At 32.7% G+C, this 17,470-nt stretch overlaps 1 protein-coding gene across 5 annotated transcripts in view; it reads left to right on the forward strand.

Moving 5' to 3' along the window:
* Positions 1–17,470, forward strand: part of LOC148629945 (cell cycle checkpoint protein RAD17-like) — a 38,175-nt gene that overhangs the window by 18,150 nt on the left and 2,555 nt on the right. For 3 of the 5 annotated variants that reach the window (XM_088560135.1, XM_088560152.1, XM_088560144.1), the window contains 8 exons: positions 1,080–1,205; positions 6,408–6,477; positions 8,244–8,355; positions 9,103–9,300; positions 13,465–13,553; positions 14,141–14,287; positions 14,622–14,771; positions 16,317–16,362. In XM_088560135.1, the coding sequence (XP_088416261.1) occupies positions 1,080–1,205; positions 6,408–6,477; positions 8,244–8,355; positions 9,103–9,300; positions 13,465–13,553; positions 14,141–14,287; positions 14,622–14,771; positions 16,317–16,362 (938 nt within the window). Of the gene's footprint in view, positions 1–1,079; positions 1,206–6,407; positions 6,478–8,243; positions 8,356–9,102; positions 9,301–13,464; positions 13,554–14,140; positions 14,288–14,621; positions 14,772–16,316; positions 16,363–17,356; positions 17,404–17,470 lie in introns of those variants that run through there. The other 2 variants (XM_088560162.1, XR_015918341.1) reach the window with 2 other exon arrangements.

Raw genomic sequence — 17,470 nt, forward strand, 5'->3', positions numbered from 1 at the left:
TTTTTTTCAATATAAAATTATTATTGACCAGAGAATGGTTGAAACTTTTACATGCATGTATAGTAATATTCTGTCCAATGTGATCTTTTTAAATAAACTTAGCCATTACTTTTAACCACTCTAATATACAATGTAGGTTGTGTTTTAAAAAATATGTCACATCTGTTAAAATGATATAAAGTAACGGGGAACTATTTCTTTCCAGCAATATGCATGTTATTTCCTTTGATGAGGTTACACATAAGGACTGAACCTGAAACTAAAATTCATTGTGTAATTAATTTCAAGCCAAAAGTTAGGTGTGACATTGAAATCCTTGTTTAGAGCATGTTAATGTGATGTTGCCAATAAAACACCTTCATGTCCCCCTTTTTTCATTTTTTATAACAAATTCTTCATGTTTATTTGTCTATAGTAAATAAACAAGTCTGCTGACCCCCTAATTTTATTTGCTAAAAATGCTACAAATACACTAAGGAACATAATATAACGTTTTCAAGAAATTCTATAAACCAGATTTTGTGTTTATAGTAGAATAACAACACATTATATGGTATATAAGTACTAGATATCCAGGGATTTCTATGTTTTTGGTGAAATGAAAGTTGTATTTCTCAGTTAAAAACTTGGTAACACATGCTGAAAATTTAGAATGTTGTGTTAAATTGCGAGTTCTAACTACAGACAAAATTTTTAAATATCTATGGATAGACGCTTACTGAACCTTTACCTTAATGCAGAGTGGGGTATTCTAGGTAGTCTGGAATATTCATATTAGTTGATGCCTGGCTCATAAGAACATAGGGTGCATCATCAATATAGTCCTCTTGGTGGTACAATTACCTTCCAACCTTATAGGGAAAGTATAAACTTTTATCAGAAACTACTGCATTTGTCTGTCTCTCTTTACATGTATTTACACTCTAAACAACATTTTGAGGAAATTTTTGTATGAAAATTGAGTTCATTTTATATGAATGTACATAATAAATGATGGATTCTTGTCAGTAGGAGGTTTAGGGCTAACTTTAATTTTCCAAGTGGATGTGTCACTTAAGATTTAATGTTTTTTATTTCAGGAAGTATAGAAAGATTGGAAAGTGTCCATTAGTGTTTATAATCAGTGATTCTACAAAGAGTGAATCTAATGAGAGATTACTCTTTCCTAAAGATCTCCAACAAGAGTTAGATGTGGAAAATATCAGGTAATGCATTCATGTTCTGTAGAATATTTAAAAAAAAAAAGAAAAGAAAAAAAGAGATTAATGGATAAAAAATAAGGGCTATTGAATAAAGGCATCATAGCTGGATCCAGAAATTTTAAATTGAAGAGGAAGGTAAAAGTGTTTTCCATGCTAACATTTTCTTGTGTTTGCCCTAATTTTCCTCTACATTTAACGAAATTTTCAAACAAATTATTGTAAGAATGAATTCTTGTAATGAAACATCTTTTTGCCTCCAAGTAATCTTTGTTGACCTGAAGTAAGATGGAAATTGTGTAGTTTGTATTGCAAAATCATCCATTGAACTTTAATCCTTTGATATTTCCACTGTACACCTCCTATTTTAAATTTTGATCAAAATCAGTAGGATTTCACAAAGCGAAGCATTGACTATGTCATCTATAAAATAGGGGAATGGAGACTAATCTTTCATTTGTTAATCCATTGCAGAATGGAATCTATTGAACACAGAATCTATTGGGTGTTTTGTAATACCCCTGAAAAGTTGCTTGCCCGTCTGTCTATCCATCTGAACATTCTTTGTTTCCAGATGATAACTTGAGAATTAAGCAATGAGTTTTTAAACTGTATACAGTTGTTAAGTACTATAAAATAAGGTTATGTTTAATTTTAAGCAAAATCCATAAGGTCATCTTAAGTTAGGCCATTTTGATCATTTTGCCATCCCCTTCTTAACTCACCTTGCCAAAGGCCATGTGAGCTAATGCCTTCATTTGGCATCCGTCACTGTCCGTCGTTGTTAACAATTTTTCAAAACTCTTCTGCTCTGACACTACTTGACCAATTGGAACCAAACTTTGTTCGAATGTTCCTTGGGGTATCCTGCATAGAACTGATGTGGGGATTTTTGATCAGTCAAAAAACATGGCCACTGTTACTAAAAAATAGAACATAGGGATCAGATGATAGTTTTTTTGCATATATCTCCATAACCATATAGTTTAGCCAAATAATGATTGGATAATAGTGTTTAGCATGATAAGATCCATCTGTTGTCAAATTTTCAGTTAAAACTGTTTAGCTGTGTTGGATTTATTGCCCTTTATTTGGTGTTTTTTTTCTATTTTTGATGTTATTTCTCTAAAAAAAAACCCTTCTCCTCTGACACTTTGACCAATTAGAACCAAACTTGGTATGCATGCTCCTTTGGGTATCCTACATAAGACTGATATAAGGATTTTTTTATCTGTCAAAAAATGTGGCCGCTGTTACTAAAAATAGAACATAGGGCTCAGACAGTAGTTTTTATTATATATCTCTTAAACCCTAAGGTTTACCCAAATTTTGACGTGGGTCAAAGCATTCAGCATGATGAGATCTGTCTGTGGTCAAATTTTCGTTTAAATCTGTTTAGCCATGTTTTAGTTATTGCCCTTTTCAAACATTTTTTGTTATTTTTGTTATTTCTTAAAAAAAATCTTCTCCCCTGACACTTGACCAAACTTAATATGAATGTTCCTTTGGGTGTCCTGCATACAACTGGTTTGGGGATTTTTGACCTGTCAAAAAACATGGCTGCTGTTACTAAAAATAGAACATAGGAGTCAGACAGTAGTTTTTCGCATAATATATCTTCAGCGATTTAGCCAAATTGTTTCAATTACAGAAATGATCTGTATTATAAGATTTACAAAAGTCTAGAAGGGATCAAAGTTGTCAGACAACTCCTTGTAAGAGTTATTGCCCTTGAAAGGTAAAAAATGACTTTTTGGGTTTTTTTTTTTACAGTTTTCAGCCAATATCTTTTAAACTATGATAGATAGAAACTTCAATTGCAGAAATGATTCTTATTATAAGTCCTACCAAAGTCTTCTGAAGTCAAAATATTTCGACAATTCCTTGTTAAATATATTGCCCTTGAAAGACAAAATTTAACCAGGTGAGAAATTCAGAATCCTGGGAGCCTCTTGTTCTATGTTTTTTGTGCTATTTTTAATGTTATTTCTTTCAAAAATCTTCTCCTCTGACACTACTTGACCAATTGGAAGCAAACTTGGTATGAATGTGCCTTGGGGTATCCTGCATAGAACTGATGTGGGCATTTTGATCTGTCAAAAAATATTACTGATGTTACTAAAAATAGAACACAGGGGTCAGTCAGAAGTTTTTCTCATATATTTTCTCTTATTTTTAATGATATTTCTTTCAAAAATCTTCTGCTCTGACACTACCAATTTAAACCAAATTTGGTATGAATATTCCTAAGGGTATTTTTCATAGAACTAATGTAGGAATTTTTTATCTTTGGAAAAACTTTACCATTGTTACTAAAAATATAACAATGGGGTTAACCAGAAGTTTTTCTCATATATCTCCAAAACCGTAATGTGTAACCAAATTCTTTCAACCGCTGAAAGGATCCTTATCATAAGGCAAAATTTAACTGGGTGAGTGATTCAGGCTCCCGGGAGCCTCTTGTTTATATTTGAATCCAGATTAAGTTGAAGGTCAAATGGTGCATGTTATTAAATTAGGGAGTGGGGTTAAGCATTGCTTCCAGTTTTTAGCTCACCTGGGCAAAGGCCATGTGAACTGTTACCATTACTTGGCATCCATCATCGTCGTCCGTCGTCTTCAACTATTTTTCCTCTGACACTACTTGACCAATTGGAACCTAACTTAGTATGAATGTTCTTTGAGGTGTCCTGCATAGAACTGGTGTGAAGATTTTTGATGCGCCAAAAAATATGGCTGCTGTTAATAAAAATAGAACATAGGGGTCAGACAGAAGTTTTCCACATATATTATTTGACCAATTGGAACCAAACTTGGTATGAATATACTTAAGGATATCCTGCATAGAACTAATGTGGGGATTTTTGATCCTTTGGAAAAACATGGTCACTGTTACTAAAAAAAAACAGGACATCAAAGTCAATTTTTTCTTGATTAATATGAAAGCTAATAACTCCATGGGAGGATTTGATTCACTTATCAGTGTTTGTTTTTTGCATGTTTCTGATTTGATATATAAACACACAAATAATAATTGATATTGAAGGTTATTTGTTGAAGCTGTTGTTAGTTGTAATTGTTCGATTGATACATAAAGGATGAGCAACGCATACCAATTATAATTAGTAGTCATTTGTTTGAGTTCTGCAATAATTTAATGTCTTCCTTCAGATGTCATATTATATTATGATCTTTTAATTCAGGTAACAGACATTCCATATCCCAACAAGAATCAATTCTTTTCTTTTGTGTAGTTTGTATTGCAAAATCATCCATTGAACTTTAATCCTTTGATATTTCCACTGTACACCTACTTTCTCTGTTTTTGAGAAGTTATTTATTACCGACCTTTTTAGACTGTTGAAGTAATATGCTGTGATCTACATTGATTCTGACATAAAAATAAAACTGTTCTGATGACATTGTCTAAGGAAGGACAAAACTTATCTGCTCGCATTTGAAACTCTGTGTTTTTCTTTGTGGATTTATTTGCTATATGTATATGGTATATGGTAGAAATGGCTGTGCAGTTCTCTTTGTGGATTTATTTGCTATATGTATATGGTATATGGTAGAAATAGCTGTGCAGTTCTCTTTGAAATGACATGAAGACTTAATTGACTACTTTACATGCCATGAGTTGATGACAGCTATCAATTACTAAAGATAACTTCAAAAATCTTCAGGAAACTTCAAAGAAAATCCATTAGTATACAGTTTACCTGAAAAAGTGCAGATTTACACAAACTGAAATTGACAAATTTGAAGAGTATAATCCATGTTACAGAACCTTTTGTTATTTTAATTATTGATCAACAAAGAATATAATGGGCACCCCTGTTGAGCTCCTGTATAAATGGTTAAAGATGCTCCTCATTGACAGTTGTACATAAAATAATTATCAATAGGTTGCATACATTATATAATTTTCTTCTTGTACAACTGCAAACAATTTGTGGTTGTATGGCCCAGTTGTTTTCGTCATTCATAGACACTTGGTTTTCGTGCGATAATATGAGTATTACTTCGTTGATCTTTATAGAATTGTATAACAAGGTTTCAAACTCAAAATAGAATTAAGGGCCAAAAAAGGGGCTTAAAACAAGCATTTCCTAGAATTTAACTATATAACTCCAATAAAAACATAGGAATATCTACATTATTGTTCCACAATATTCTATACCACAATGGTCAGACTTCGATTGATTTTTTGGGTAAAGACTTGAACTTTTCAGAAATCAAGGACCAAAAAGGAAGGCCAGAAACATTTATTTTCCTGATGTCCAGAAAATAGCTTGAGTATTAGTGAATGAATCTGTTTTGAAATTGTACTATATGGGTAGATCACCTAGAGACAATGTGTCGCCTTCTATGGATAATGGCCTGTGACCTTGAAATTTGACATCAAGGTCAAATTCCTGGGGTCTAGGCTGAAACATTTTTGCCTTTTGATGTGGGTTTTTGATATTTGGCACATGGGTAGATCACTTTTATACATTTCGTATATATATAGCTTAATTGCCACTGTGGGGGGACACAGAGATGGATTCCATCTCAATAGTTTATTTCTGGTCTGATTGTGAATTTTTTTTTATTAGATTCCTCATGAAAGTCCTTGCCTGCATTTTCGAATCTGATTTCAGATATCATTAACAGTTTTGGAATAATAAGGAGTCAGAGGAGGGTCACGCCCAAATGAATTGTCTCTAAATTTTTGGTGTGATTTTGATTTTTTTTTAATATTTGATTCCTCATGAAAAACCTTGCCTGTATTTTTCAATCAGATTTCAGATATCTCATACAGTTTTGAGTTGTAAGGTGCCTAATGGGATCATGCCCCAAAAAATGGATTTTTTAAATTTTTGGTGTGATTTTGAAAAAAAAAAAGATTTTATTGGATTCTGTATGATAATTCCAGCCTAAATACAAGAGCTTTAAGAAATATGCTTGCCAAATTAAGCCTGTGATTGACTGTTTTTGAGATGACGAGGTTTCTAGAAATTTGTTCCTTATTTGATTCACTTGTATTGGAGAAATTTATTTCCTATTAATCAGATGCATTACTCTGCATAGTCAAAATAATAGTTAGATTGGTTACTGGTAATGCTTAAGACACTTTTAGTACTTTATTGAGCCTACAGTTGATTTTGTATCGCTTTGTGCAATACTCTTCAGTTTTTGTTAAATTTTGATTTATTTTATTTTCAGTTTCAATGCAGTTGCTTCCACTAGTATGATTAAAGTATTGACAAAAATAGCCAAACAGGAGTCAATGCAGGTAATTTCCTATGACAAATTGCGAAATAGATCTTCTCATAGGCAAAAATATCAGAAAAAAAAACTTGAAAGTCAATTTTCAAGAGAAAGTGTAAAATTTGATTCCTATAGAAGTAATGGAAAAGGAATATCATGTTTACCCCACTCCTAAAACTAAATTACCATTACATACCACATGGACTAAATAACATTATTTAGGCCATTTCCCTACCTATACGCAAAGAACCATATATATTCTTCTTACAGCAAAAAAGATCTGTAGTAATCTTAATAAGGAATACATGACTGTAAAGTTATCATAATTATTTCCTGATATAAATAACCACATTGAACATTGCAATTAACATGAACCATTTAATTATCCATTTATATGTCATACATCAGAAAAGTTTTTCCTTTATGTTTTTTTCAGCTCATTACCAGTGATTGATATATCCCATCCTTTCTGGAGTTCTGACACTTCACTCTGTGAATTGATATATCCCATCCTTTCTGGAGTTCTGACAGTTCACTCTGTGAATTGATATATCCCATCCTTTCTGGAGTTCTGACAGTTCACTCTGTGAATTGATATATCCCATCCTTTCTGGAGTTCTGACACTTCACTATGTGAATTGATATATCCCAACCTTTCTGGAGTTCTGACAGTTCACTCTGTGAATTGATATATCCCATTCTTTCTGGAGTTCTGACACTTCACTCTGTGAATTGATATATCCCAACCTTTCTGGAGTTCTGACAGTTCACTCTGTGAATTGATAAAATGTCCACCATTTTGTGGTTTGTCTTTCAATACAGCCCAAAAAAATGTCCACCATTTGCTTGACTTATTTGTTTTGCTGGAGATTAAAAACACTTGTAAGCATTTAGTTCTATTTTTGTGGATCTGTGTACATGACCTTTTGATTAACATTATTAAAAAATAGGAGATGTGGTTTGATTGGGAATGAGACAGTCATCAACCAAAAGCCATGCAACAAACAATTATTCCACTTTCATCAGGGGAGATAATAGTTCATTGACTTCTTGATTTTATAGTTCTAAATTGTCCATGAAAACCACAAAAATACATACATCACAAGTATATATATGCATAAAAAACCCTATAAAAATTCATATTGGGAAGTAACACACAAAAACATAACTATATTTTTATTACATAGCTGTGATTTTTTTCAAATGCTCCCTGTGTTATAAATTTCACTAAATAACATGTGGATTCTCTCACTAAAATGTCACAAATACAATATCAACTTGTTGATCACAAAATTAAAATTTTATGTTGAAAAAGGTATAATTACTTTTGTCAAGCCCACTTGAAGATTTTAACTCTTGTTCTGCACCACTCATTAGTTTAGGCATTTTTCTGCACTCATTATCATATTTCGGTTATGCAATCTTTCCAATTAATTTCAAATACACAAGAAAAAAACTGTGGGAGTTCATTAAGACTTCTTACCATCATATTGAATGACTGTTTTAAGTAATATATCAGGGAACTCAGATGTTTTTGTTTTAAAAGGGGAAAGATTATTTAACAACAGTTGTATGTCTATCAAAGACAGTTTCTATGCAAAGCATGCTTGAACTACAAACTTTGTGTTGATTGAAGGCATCTATTGAATAATGACTTTTCAAATTTCTTAGCAGTACAAATGTACTTTATGTTTTTCTTTAGCCTTATTAGACTTATACATGTAGTTACATGAACTTATTTTGTTCTAACATTTATACTTTTTCCTTTTCTTTTTTTACTTCTACCTATAGGGAGGTCACAAGTTCAGTATGCCATCAAAGACTGTAATTGAATCTATATCTATGTCAAGTGCTGGTGATATCCGTGGTGCTATCAATGCTTTACAGTTTGCATGTGAAAAAGGTACTATTTGATGGTTACATTTCCATCATCATTATTCTTTTTAACGGTCTTATCATTATTGATAAGTAAAATCAATTATATGTTCAAAATATTTTTTTTGTATAGTCAACTGTGAGATAATATCAACTTCACTAGAATTTTGACCATTTAATATCCATGAACAACAAATCACTAGAAATGATCAATTTGGTTGAGAGATGGATAAATTTTCAGAATATAAAGTAATTCCCAGACTAGAGTTAGCTTATATGTCAGCCTATTACATGTACCTGTAGATGCCTATCTGTCTGTCTTGTCTACAGGTCATGTATGGGTTAACTGAAAAACTTTTAGACAGATTTAAGTAATATTTTGGTACACTGAAGAAGTCTTTGTGTTGCATTGTTGGACTTCTCACTTCTGAATTATAAAAAGTATTGACAGGCATAGCATAGGTTAGCTGTGCATTATCTGTCTTTCTTGTCTTGCAGTAACTTAAATGGTTAAATGGTACATTCACTCTGTCAAATAATGCACATTCAATTCGTATTTAAAAATTGACTACAAAATTTACATCCCAGACAAATGTTTGTCCCATCAAATCAGGCAAATAATACCCCATGAAAATGTACATGTTATAGTAAACATTCTGTTTATCATTGGAGAAGTTGTGGTCCCTTTTTCAATTTTTTAAGCAAGGTAATCACTTTCTGTGATCATCAGATCAAATTTCTGTTGTTATGAATAATGATGTCACTCTAACTCTAGACACAGTAGATTTAGTAGCTACAGGAAGAATGAAAGGAAAACCACCACCAAAAAAACAATCAAGTAGAACAACCAAGTCTAAACTGAAATCGTCTGAGAGTCAGACTGGTTCACCAGAGAATGAACTAGCAGCCATTGGAGGAAGGGATACATCATTGTTCCTGTTCAGGGCCCTAGGAAAAATCCTTTATTGCAAGAGTAAGCATCACTTTGGTCAATATTTTGGTGTTTCAGATGTATGTCCCAAATGATTTTAAATGGTAAATTAACATCAGTTCCAAATAGGCTGAGAATTTCTTTGCTATGACAGTATAGAATAATACCTGTAACTATGCAGAATAGCACTTTGTTTTTTATGAATTTACAGGTGTTTCTTTGTTATTCATTGATGGTCTGATTTTAATGTAACGAGAATAGATATGGTGATTATGTCGAAGAGACAACAACCCCACTTGGATGAAATATCAATCCAAGGCTATCCATTGGTCTTCAATGAACCATGTGGAAATCCTCATACCCCAGGGCAGGCTGCAGCTAGCCACATTATTATACACAGGTATACAGAGGTACTGTGAAAGAGACATTTACATTAATAGATTTTTCACGACCTTTTCTATATTTTAAATGGAACAGGGAAAACATCTATTTACGAAGGCAAAAATAAACTTAAATTAATTTTCATACAGGCAACCCATTGATTTATGGTAGGTCTAGATTTTGCCAGACTTTTAGGTTAATACATTATAGTATCTTAGCAGCTGAGTGAAAAGTTGTTTATTAGTCCCTTATTGGTAACTTTCTCTGAAAAGGACTTAAGGTTTGCATTCCATGTAGCCTTAATTCAGTCAGGCACAGGGACAGGTCCAGGATTTGATGAAGGTGAGGCATAATTACAAGAATCAGTATCTAATAAAATCAAATTATGACATGTCGAATGAATTAATATGATAAATTGCCATATTCAATGCAATATTTAGCAGATTACGATAGTTTTTTGTTTTGTTTCATTTAGAAAAGGCGGACGTACGCCCATCATGCCCTTAATTGGACCCATCCTTGAGGCAAGTCAGTTTTCCACATTTTTTGGGGGGGCATGCTTGAAGATACATTTGTATACATTATAAATTTTTGTAGCATTGCTCTATCATGACAAGTTACAGGTCAAGTTTTAATTTTGTTCTGGTTTGTTTCTTTTTTGCTGAGTTATGGCCCTTGTACTTTGAAAATTAATACACAAACTTAATTTTCAGTACTTTTTTCTCATGATTGCTGTTTTTTATTTGATATTTGGTACATTGCGTGACAAGTGTTTTCTGCATTTTTATGCCATGCTTGCTGATATACACTTAATAGTATCAAGTTTGTATTTTGTTTCAGTCAGTTGATTTTTTGCAAAGTAATGGCCCTTGGACTTAAAAAAATAATGCAAAAAGTCATTTTTGTGGACTTTTCTCATTTCTAAATTATGGATAATGCTTTCATTGCATTCTCTCTTCAAAAGATTTTTCTTCCGGTAAGGAATTTTTACCACAATCAGTAATACCTGGTAATAGGGATAAACAAATGGAAAAAGTAATAGATTTGTTACACCTGTAAATAAATAGGATTAGGTTCTTTATTACATGTACATACAAACTTATTAATAGTCTTCATAATTATCACCACATTTAAAGAGAAAGTGAGTTGGCTTGGAAGTGATTGTTGACTAGAATGAATTTGTCCATTCATCAGTGATATTATCTTGTTTTCTAATCTAGATTTCTAACTGTGAAATACTGAAAAGCAATTTTGAAGAGCAACCAGTAACGATCTGTGTTGTATTTATTTTTGTCACACGGAATTATTTCCTATTTATCAAGAATGTGTTTGCCTCTGAACCATTTTTACTATCTATATAATGAAAGAAAGGATCTTTGTTAATATATAAGACTTAAATCGACATAGCAGCCCCACAATCATTTCTGTAAAGTGCCACTTATTGGATGATTCTGTGCTGAATACAAAACGTTCCTAAACTGTCAGAGCAGACATCTAGCAAAATTCATTCAGGCAGTAGAGATTTCTATAGTCATGACCATCAGGATTTTTACACCAGGATATTAAGGAATTGCACATTCTACCTGTCAATATGTCCAATGGTTCACCTTTTAACAAATCTTGTGACCACAACTCTTCATAAACACTCAGGAAGGTTAGGTGGGCATCCTTTGTAGATCTACATTTAGGGAGAAAATGTTTACACAATGTCTCTAAAGAGAGCTAATGCAATTTATGTTTTTTAAAGTTTTAAATTTTATAGGTAGGTTAGACAGCATAAGTAGATTGATGTGCATGAAGGAAGACAGTTTTTATGGCTGCAAAGGGGATAACCCAACTTCTGTGTTTTGCATGTGGAAACATTGTAAGCCCTGGTTAACTACTTTATTGATTTTGATGAAATTTTAAATAAGTACTTTATATGTAAATATACATCTATACTACTAAAGGAAGAGACCGATTTCTTTGAGCCGCAACTCCTCTGAAACCATACAAGGTCGAATATATTTGTGATATAAAGTATAAATGTAGTGTTCCTAAATTTGTCCTGGAAACAATCTTTTTTTCTACGGAAAACCCAAATTTTTGGGAAATAATACCAATTAGGAGACTGTGTGTTATAATATGCTTTCGCACATTTCAATTGACATACTGTCCAGATCGTGTGTACATGTGTTACACAAGTATTGTACATTCATTATTTTACTTAACGAAACAACATCCACCATTTTTCTGAGGTGCAGAATATAGAAAGGCGTAGAATGTGCCAAAGTAAACCTTCCCCCTTGTTATGTGTAAAAACACCTGCACCCGAAGTCTGCGGGTAAGTCTTCGCCTTTGTCTCCCGGTGTTTTCCATTTGATAATCAAAACTTTGTACAGTTGTTAAGCACAAAAATACATGCATGTTTGATTTTGAGCTGGATAAAAATATTTTTCGAGTTATCAAGACACTACTTCGATGACCTACTTGAAAGCATTATTGGGCGTAATTCTTTGATAATTAACATGAAATTTCGCAGAATAATAGGACAAAATGCTAAAAAGTCCCCTTTTTACTTTTCTCACCAATTTATCCATTAAAAAATTACGAGTTTGGGGGTTGATTACATATGTGTATATACATATGAAAGGATGGTTATGGAGTGAATATGCACCTGAAAAAAACTCGCATGATACATTGAAATAACTGATATCAAGGAACAAGGCTTTAATGTCTCTTCTGCGTCTTGATGTTGCAAAAACATTAACACCCTCAAACTAGACCAAGAAGGCCCCCTATAGTGTGCTTATAAGTGAAATTCTTGATAACATAAAAATCATGGTTACTCTCTTGCCCACTGTCCATGGAGTGAAAACTTGGGCAAGCCTCAGGATAACCAGCTAATAGCACCAGGGTTACAGGTAGAGACTGCTAATATTGAATTAATCCATTGCTGCAAAGATAGGTCATTTACACAACGCATGTCTTGAGCAGTCAGATTGTTTTAATGGAGTTTGTTTTTTTCCACAACGGGCCATATCAACTTTTGAAGTCCTCACTTTGTCTTTGTCTGTGTCGTCATCGTCATAGAAAAACATCAGCTCCCCCCATACCCGTGGGTCAACTTAAACCTGGGACCAATAAAACAGCTTCTTTGTCCCAGATTAAACCAATTTTTCCAGGAAAGTTCATTTGGCATGAGGATATGAAACTTAAGGGTGCACCATTTAAATTTCGGGATTGGGATAGGTTTTTTCTTTGATTGTTAAAAATAGTTCAGTTCTGACTTAGGAGAAAGATAATTTGATAAGGAAGGATTAAAAAAACAAAAAGAAAAAAGTTAATGGTCAACTCCTCTTAAACCACTAAAGCAATTTTAACAAAACTGTACACAATTGATGTATGGTAGATGATCCTTTACAATGATTACTCATTTTGTTTGGATCAGTCAAATTAGTACTGTGTCCACATTTAGCTCAATTGACCGCGATTTTGCGGGCATCCTCTAGTTTTCAATAAAGGCAACTATTTGGCTGTATCTGTGTATAATGTTGTTTTGGGGTTAGCTTCAGTCTGCCCTGTGGTGTGAGGGTTTCCTCATTTTTCATTGAAAACCCATTGATGACCTTGACCTGACATTTTTCTTCCTAGTGGTGTAGTTCTTGCTTTGACATATTCACCATATCCACCAAAGATAACTACCATCAGAAGCATGCAAGAGGAGATAATCAAACCAGGAGTTGGTTAAAACTAAAGTCCAAGAGGGTATCATTTATGTGAGCTTCCTCATAGTATTCTTCATATTAATTATTTAAAATGCAACATGGATTTTATGTTTTTAAGGAGGTGATCCAAACAATTACACAGACCTACCAAGACTACCAACACATTTGTTAGAACATGAAAGAGATCCATTGATTATCAGTCCTGAGGTTAGTAGATTTTTTTAAAATATGATCAATTGTTGTTACTGAGAAAACCTGAATTAAAACAGAAACTCCAGTTTTACTTTTGGTATTAATGTTTATTTATAATAAAACCTTTTTTTTTCAAATTCTAACAAAGTGCTCTTAACATAAGATACAGTTCAGTTTTTTGTGTATTTCAAATTTGCTCTCATATTAAGTATGGGTCACATACTTTCTAGGTTTTATAAGCCTGTTTTTTCTTGGCCTTTTTACAAGGTACATGTATTATGGTATACATGTACATATATAACAAAAAATCTTTAAAACAAATATGTGTACAATGTTATAGCATTTTTTATTGACAGTTTTAAAGTGGAAATTTAATAGTGAGCTCAAATGATGTTAATGGTGTTTAGTTGAGCCTTTGAAACAGTCTGACTGACTATGGAATTGCCATTGGAAATTAAAAGTATATTTTGTTTTATGGCAGTGGCCTTTCGGGCATTAGAACAATAGGAAAAAGATGAAATATTGTTGATAAAATATAGAATATGAGCTTGCCAGTATCAGTGATGTTTAATATGTCTCTACTACTTTTTTTTCATTGACAGGAGGTGATAGAGAAGTGCCATTTATCAGGAGAGTATTTTACTGCATATCTTCACCAGAATTATTTGGAGTTTTATACTGATATAGAGGATTTAGTTAGGTCTACAGAGTATCTCAGTGATGCTGATTATCTCACTGTTGATTGGGCTGTAAGTTGTGTCAAAGATAAGTTAGGTCTACAAAGTATCTCAGCGATGCTGATTATCTCACTGTTGACTGGGCTGTAAATTGTGTTAAGAAGCTAAAAAATAGATTGTTACAACTAATTCAAAATATGTTCTTACCCTAATCCTCCAAGTACGCCTGGTCTATACTCCCAGTTTTAAATGGAGGCGAGTTTGCTGTTTTATTATTTTAATAGTTTCTGTGTTTATTCTTTTGCTCATTTGCATTATCTATGGTGTTGCGTCCATTTTTATGGGTCAAGTCTTTGTCCCAAGCATTGCCTTGGTAGCAAATTCTAATAATTCAAAAATTTTATAGTCCAGGTCAGCATTACAAGATTATGCTGCATCAGTAGCTACCAGGGGAATAATCCATTGTAACTCGGGAAGAAAACGACATGATGTTGGTGGTTCTGGGTTTGGATGGCGACCATTACATAAACCTCAGTGGTATACAGCAAATAAAATAGTAAGATTGAATGCTATATAAGAAAAATATTTTAAGATGTTCTTGATGGAAATCAAATATGTATTTGCATTTTCAACAATGAATGTATAACAAATGATTATATTTAAGTTACTATTTGACACCAGTCAAATGTCCTATCTTGACAGCCGTCTTTTTGAAAACCCTAAGGTTACATCTATTTTCATGAGTTGCTAGCTGGTTAATGACAACAAGTAAATGAATTGATAGTATTCTGTATAGACATTTATAGTGTTATGTAGATGTCAGGTCCAAAAAAAATTTGAAACTTTGAAGGATTAGTAAAAATTGCATTTAAGCAGATAAGTATACTCTATTATGAAGTTGGGTGATATGTAAGGATTGATAATGATTACTTGAATTTGTCCTTTTGTTTTCAGCTTTTGTATAGAATGACATTTTATATACATGAAGGAATGTCTTGTGAAAAGACATTTCTGTGTGTCAGTTTCCTAGAATTCACCACTAAATATAGATTGTTTCCCCTGATTAAAATTGTTTAAAAATCATGCCAAATTTCTGATCTGGGGGTTTTCAATCCATTAAAAAAACATGGCTGTTGTTACTAAAAATAGAACATAGGGGTCAGACGAAAGTTTTTCACATACATCTCCAAAATCATTAGGTTTAGCAAAATTCTGTGAGGTTGAAAGTGTTTAGCTTGATGAGACCTATTTATGGTCTAATTTTCGTTTTAATTTGTTAATCCATGTTGGAGTTATTGCCCTATTTTTAATGTTTTTTCTTTCAAAAATTCAGCCTCTGATATTACTTGACCAATTGGAAGCAAATTTGGCATGAATGTTCCTTTGGGTATTCTGCATAGGACAGGTCTGGGGATTTTTGATCCATTGAAAAACATGGCCCCCAATTAAAGTAGAATATATGGGTCAGAGAGAGTTTTTTCGCATATCTCCAAAACTGTTTGGGTTAGCCAAATTCTGACATAGGATTAAAGTGTTTAGCATGATGAGATCTATCATTGGTCAAATTTTGATTTTAATCTGTGCTGCCATGTTGGATTTATTGCCTTTTTCAATGTTTTTGTCTTCTTTTTAATGTTGTTTCTTTAAGAAATTTCTCCTTTGAAACTACCTGACCAAAAGAACAAAATGTAGTAGGAAAATTCCTTAGGGTTTTCTGTATAGATCTGATGAGGGGATTTTTGATCCATCGAAAAAAACATGGCCACATTTACTAAAAATAGAACAAAGGGGTTAAAAGTTTTTCTCATACTTCTCCAAAATGGCCAGGTTTAGCTTAATTCTTTCAATTGCTAAAATGATCCTTATTACCAGTACATGGCCAACAATAGTTTGCAAGGGATCAAATTTGTCCTACAAATGATGTTTTTAGCAGATTTAAGCCAATATCTTGATAACTATAATAGATAAAAACTTTCAATTGATGAATTGATCCTCCAGTCAAAATTGTTAAACAACTCCTTGTTAGAGTTATTGCCTTTGAAAGGCAAAAATTTAACTTTCAATCTACCTTAACTTATCTGCCGATTCTTATTTTCAACAGTCCCGACAGAATGCAGAATCTGGTCGAAGTTTATTTAAAAGTACATGTAAGTAAATATTTTTATCAGTTTTGTTTTGATCCGACTAATTCTATTTGCTCAGTCGAAATGTTCCTGAATCATGCTACTAAGCTAATATTCTTTGCATTTCCTTTTATTGATAAGTTAAGACAACAGTGGTCCTTGCACTTTTTTCGATAACAAACTAAATTTGTTACATTTAAAGTAATAAATCTTCAACAATAGCTCATTTTATCTACATTTTACAGGGACATAAAGTACAACAAATTTGCTTTGATCTCATTATGTAATATAGGCATTGTTGTTAACAACTATTCTAATCTGTTGACAGTTTATTGGAACAAGAGATTTGTTTTGTTTGGCTCAATTTTATTATGAATAATACTATCTTGATAAGAGCAATGTCATGTTGGATTCTGATTATATGAGGTTATTAGGGTTAAAATAATGTATGTTAATGTATCTAAGTAAATGCCCCATGAAATGTAAAGTTTCCATAGAAACCATAAAAAGTCAAGAATGCAATGGTTCAGATAAATTGATAACTCCCAAAAATAGAAACTATGTTTAATGAACATTGATCTTGTATTCCTACAGTGAAGTTGTCAATACTTTATTCCTAGATGCCATTCTGCATTTAAGTATACATAGAATATCATACTATATCATATTTGCATACATACACAATAAAGACAAATATCAGCAAAAAATATCAAAGCATCAGTAGAGTGATAATTCAGATACACCAAAATCCTAAAACATGGCCTGAATACAATAAATCACTTAAAGCAGAGCAGAACTAACATGAGCTACAACGACCTACGAATCCTTCCAGCTAACGAAAGGAAATCAGTTCTTTAACATTTCTCACCGCTGACAAAATGTCTCTAATTTGTATACATAGTAGCGACTGCTTGAGAAATATGATAATGGTCCGGGCCAGGGTTTCATATCCCCAAAAAATGGAAAACTTCATCATAACTATAATTTCAAGTGACAATTGTTTTTTTTATCATTACAGGCTGTGGTTGTCCCCCAGTGGTATTACAGGCTGAAGTTCTTCCTTAATTTTGTTTTTATCATTACAGGCTGTGGTTGTCCCCCAGTGGTATTACAGGCTGAAGTTCTTCCTTAA

The sequence above is a fragment of the Perna viridis genome, chromosome 1 (genome assembly GCF_037379345.1).
Source record: "Perna viridis isolate PV_CMFRI_1.1 ecotype Kerala chromosome 1, ASM3737934v1, whole genome shotgun sequence".
Classification (NCBI taxonomy): Eukaryota; Metazoa; Mollusca; class Bivalvia; order Mytilida; family Mytilidae; genus Perna; species Perna viridis.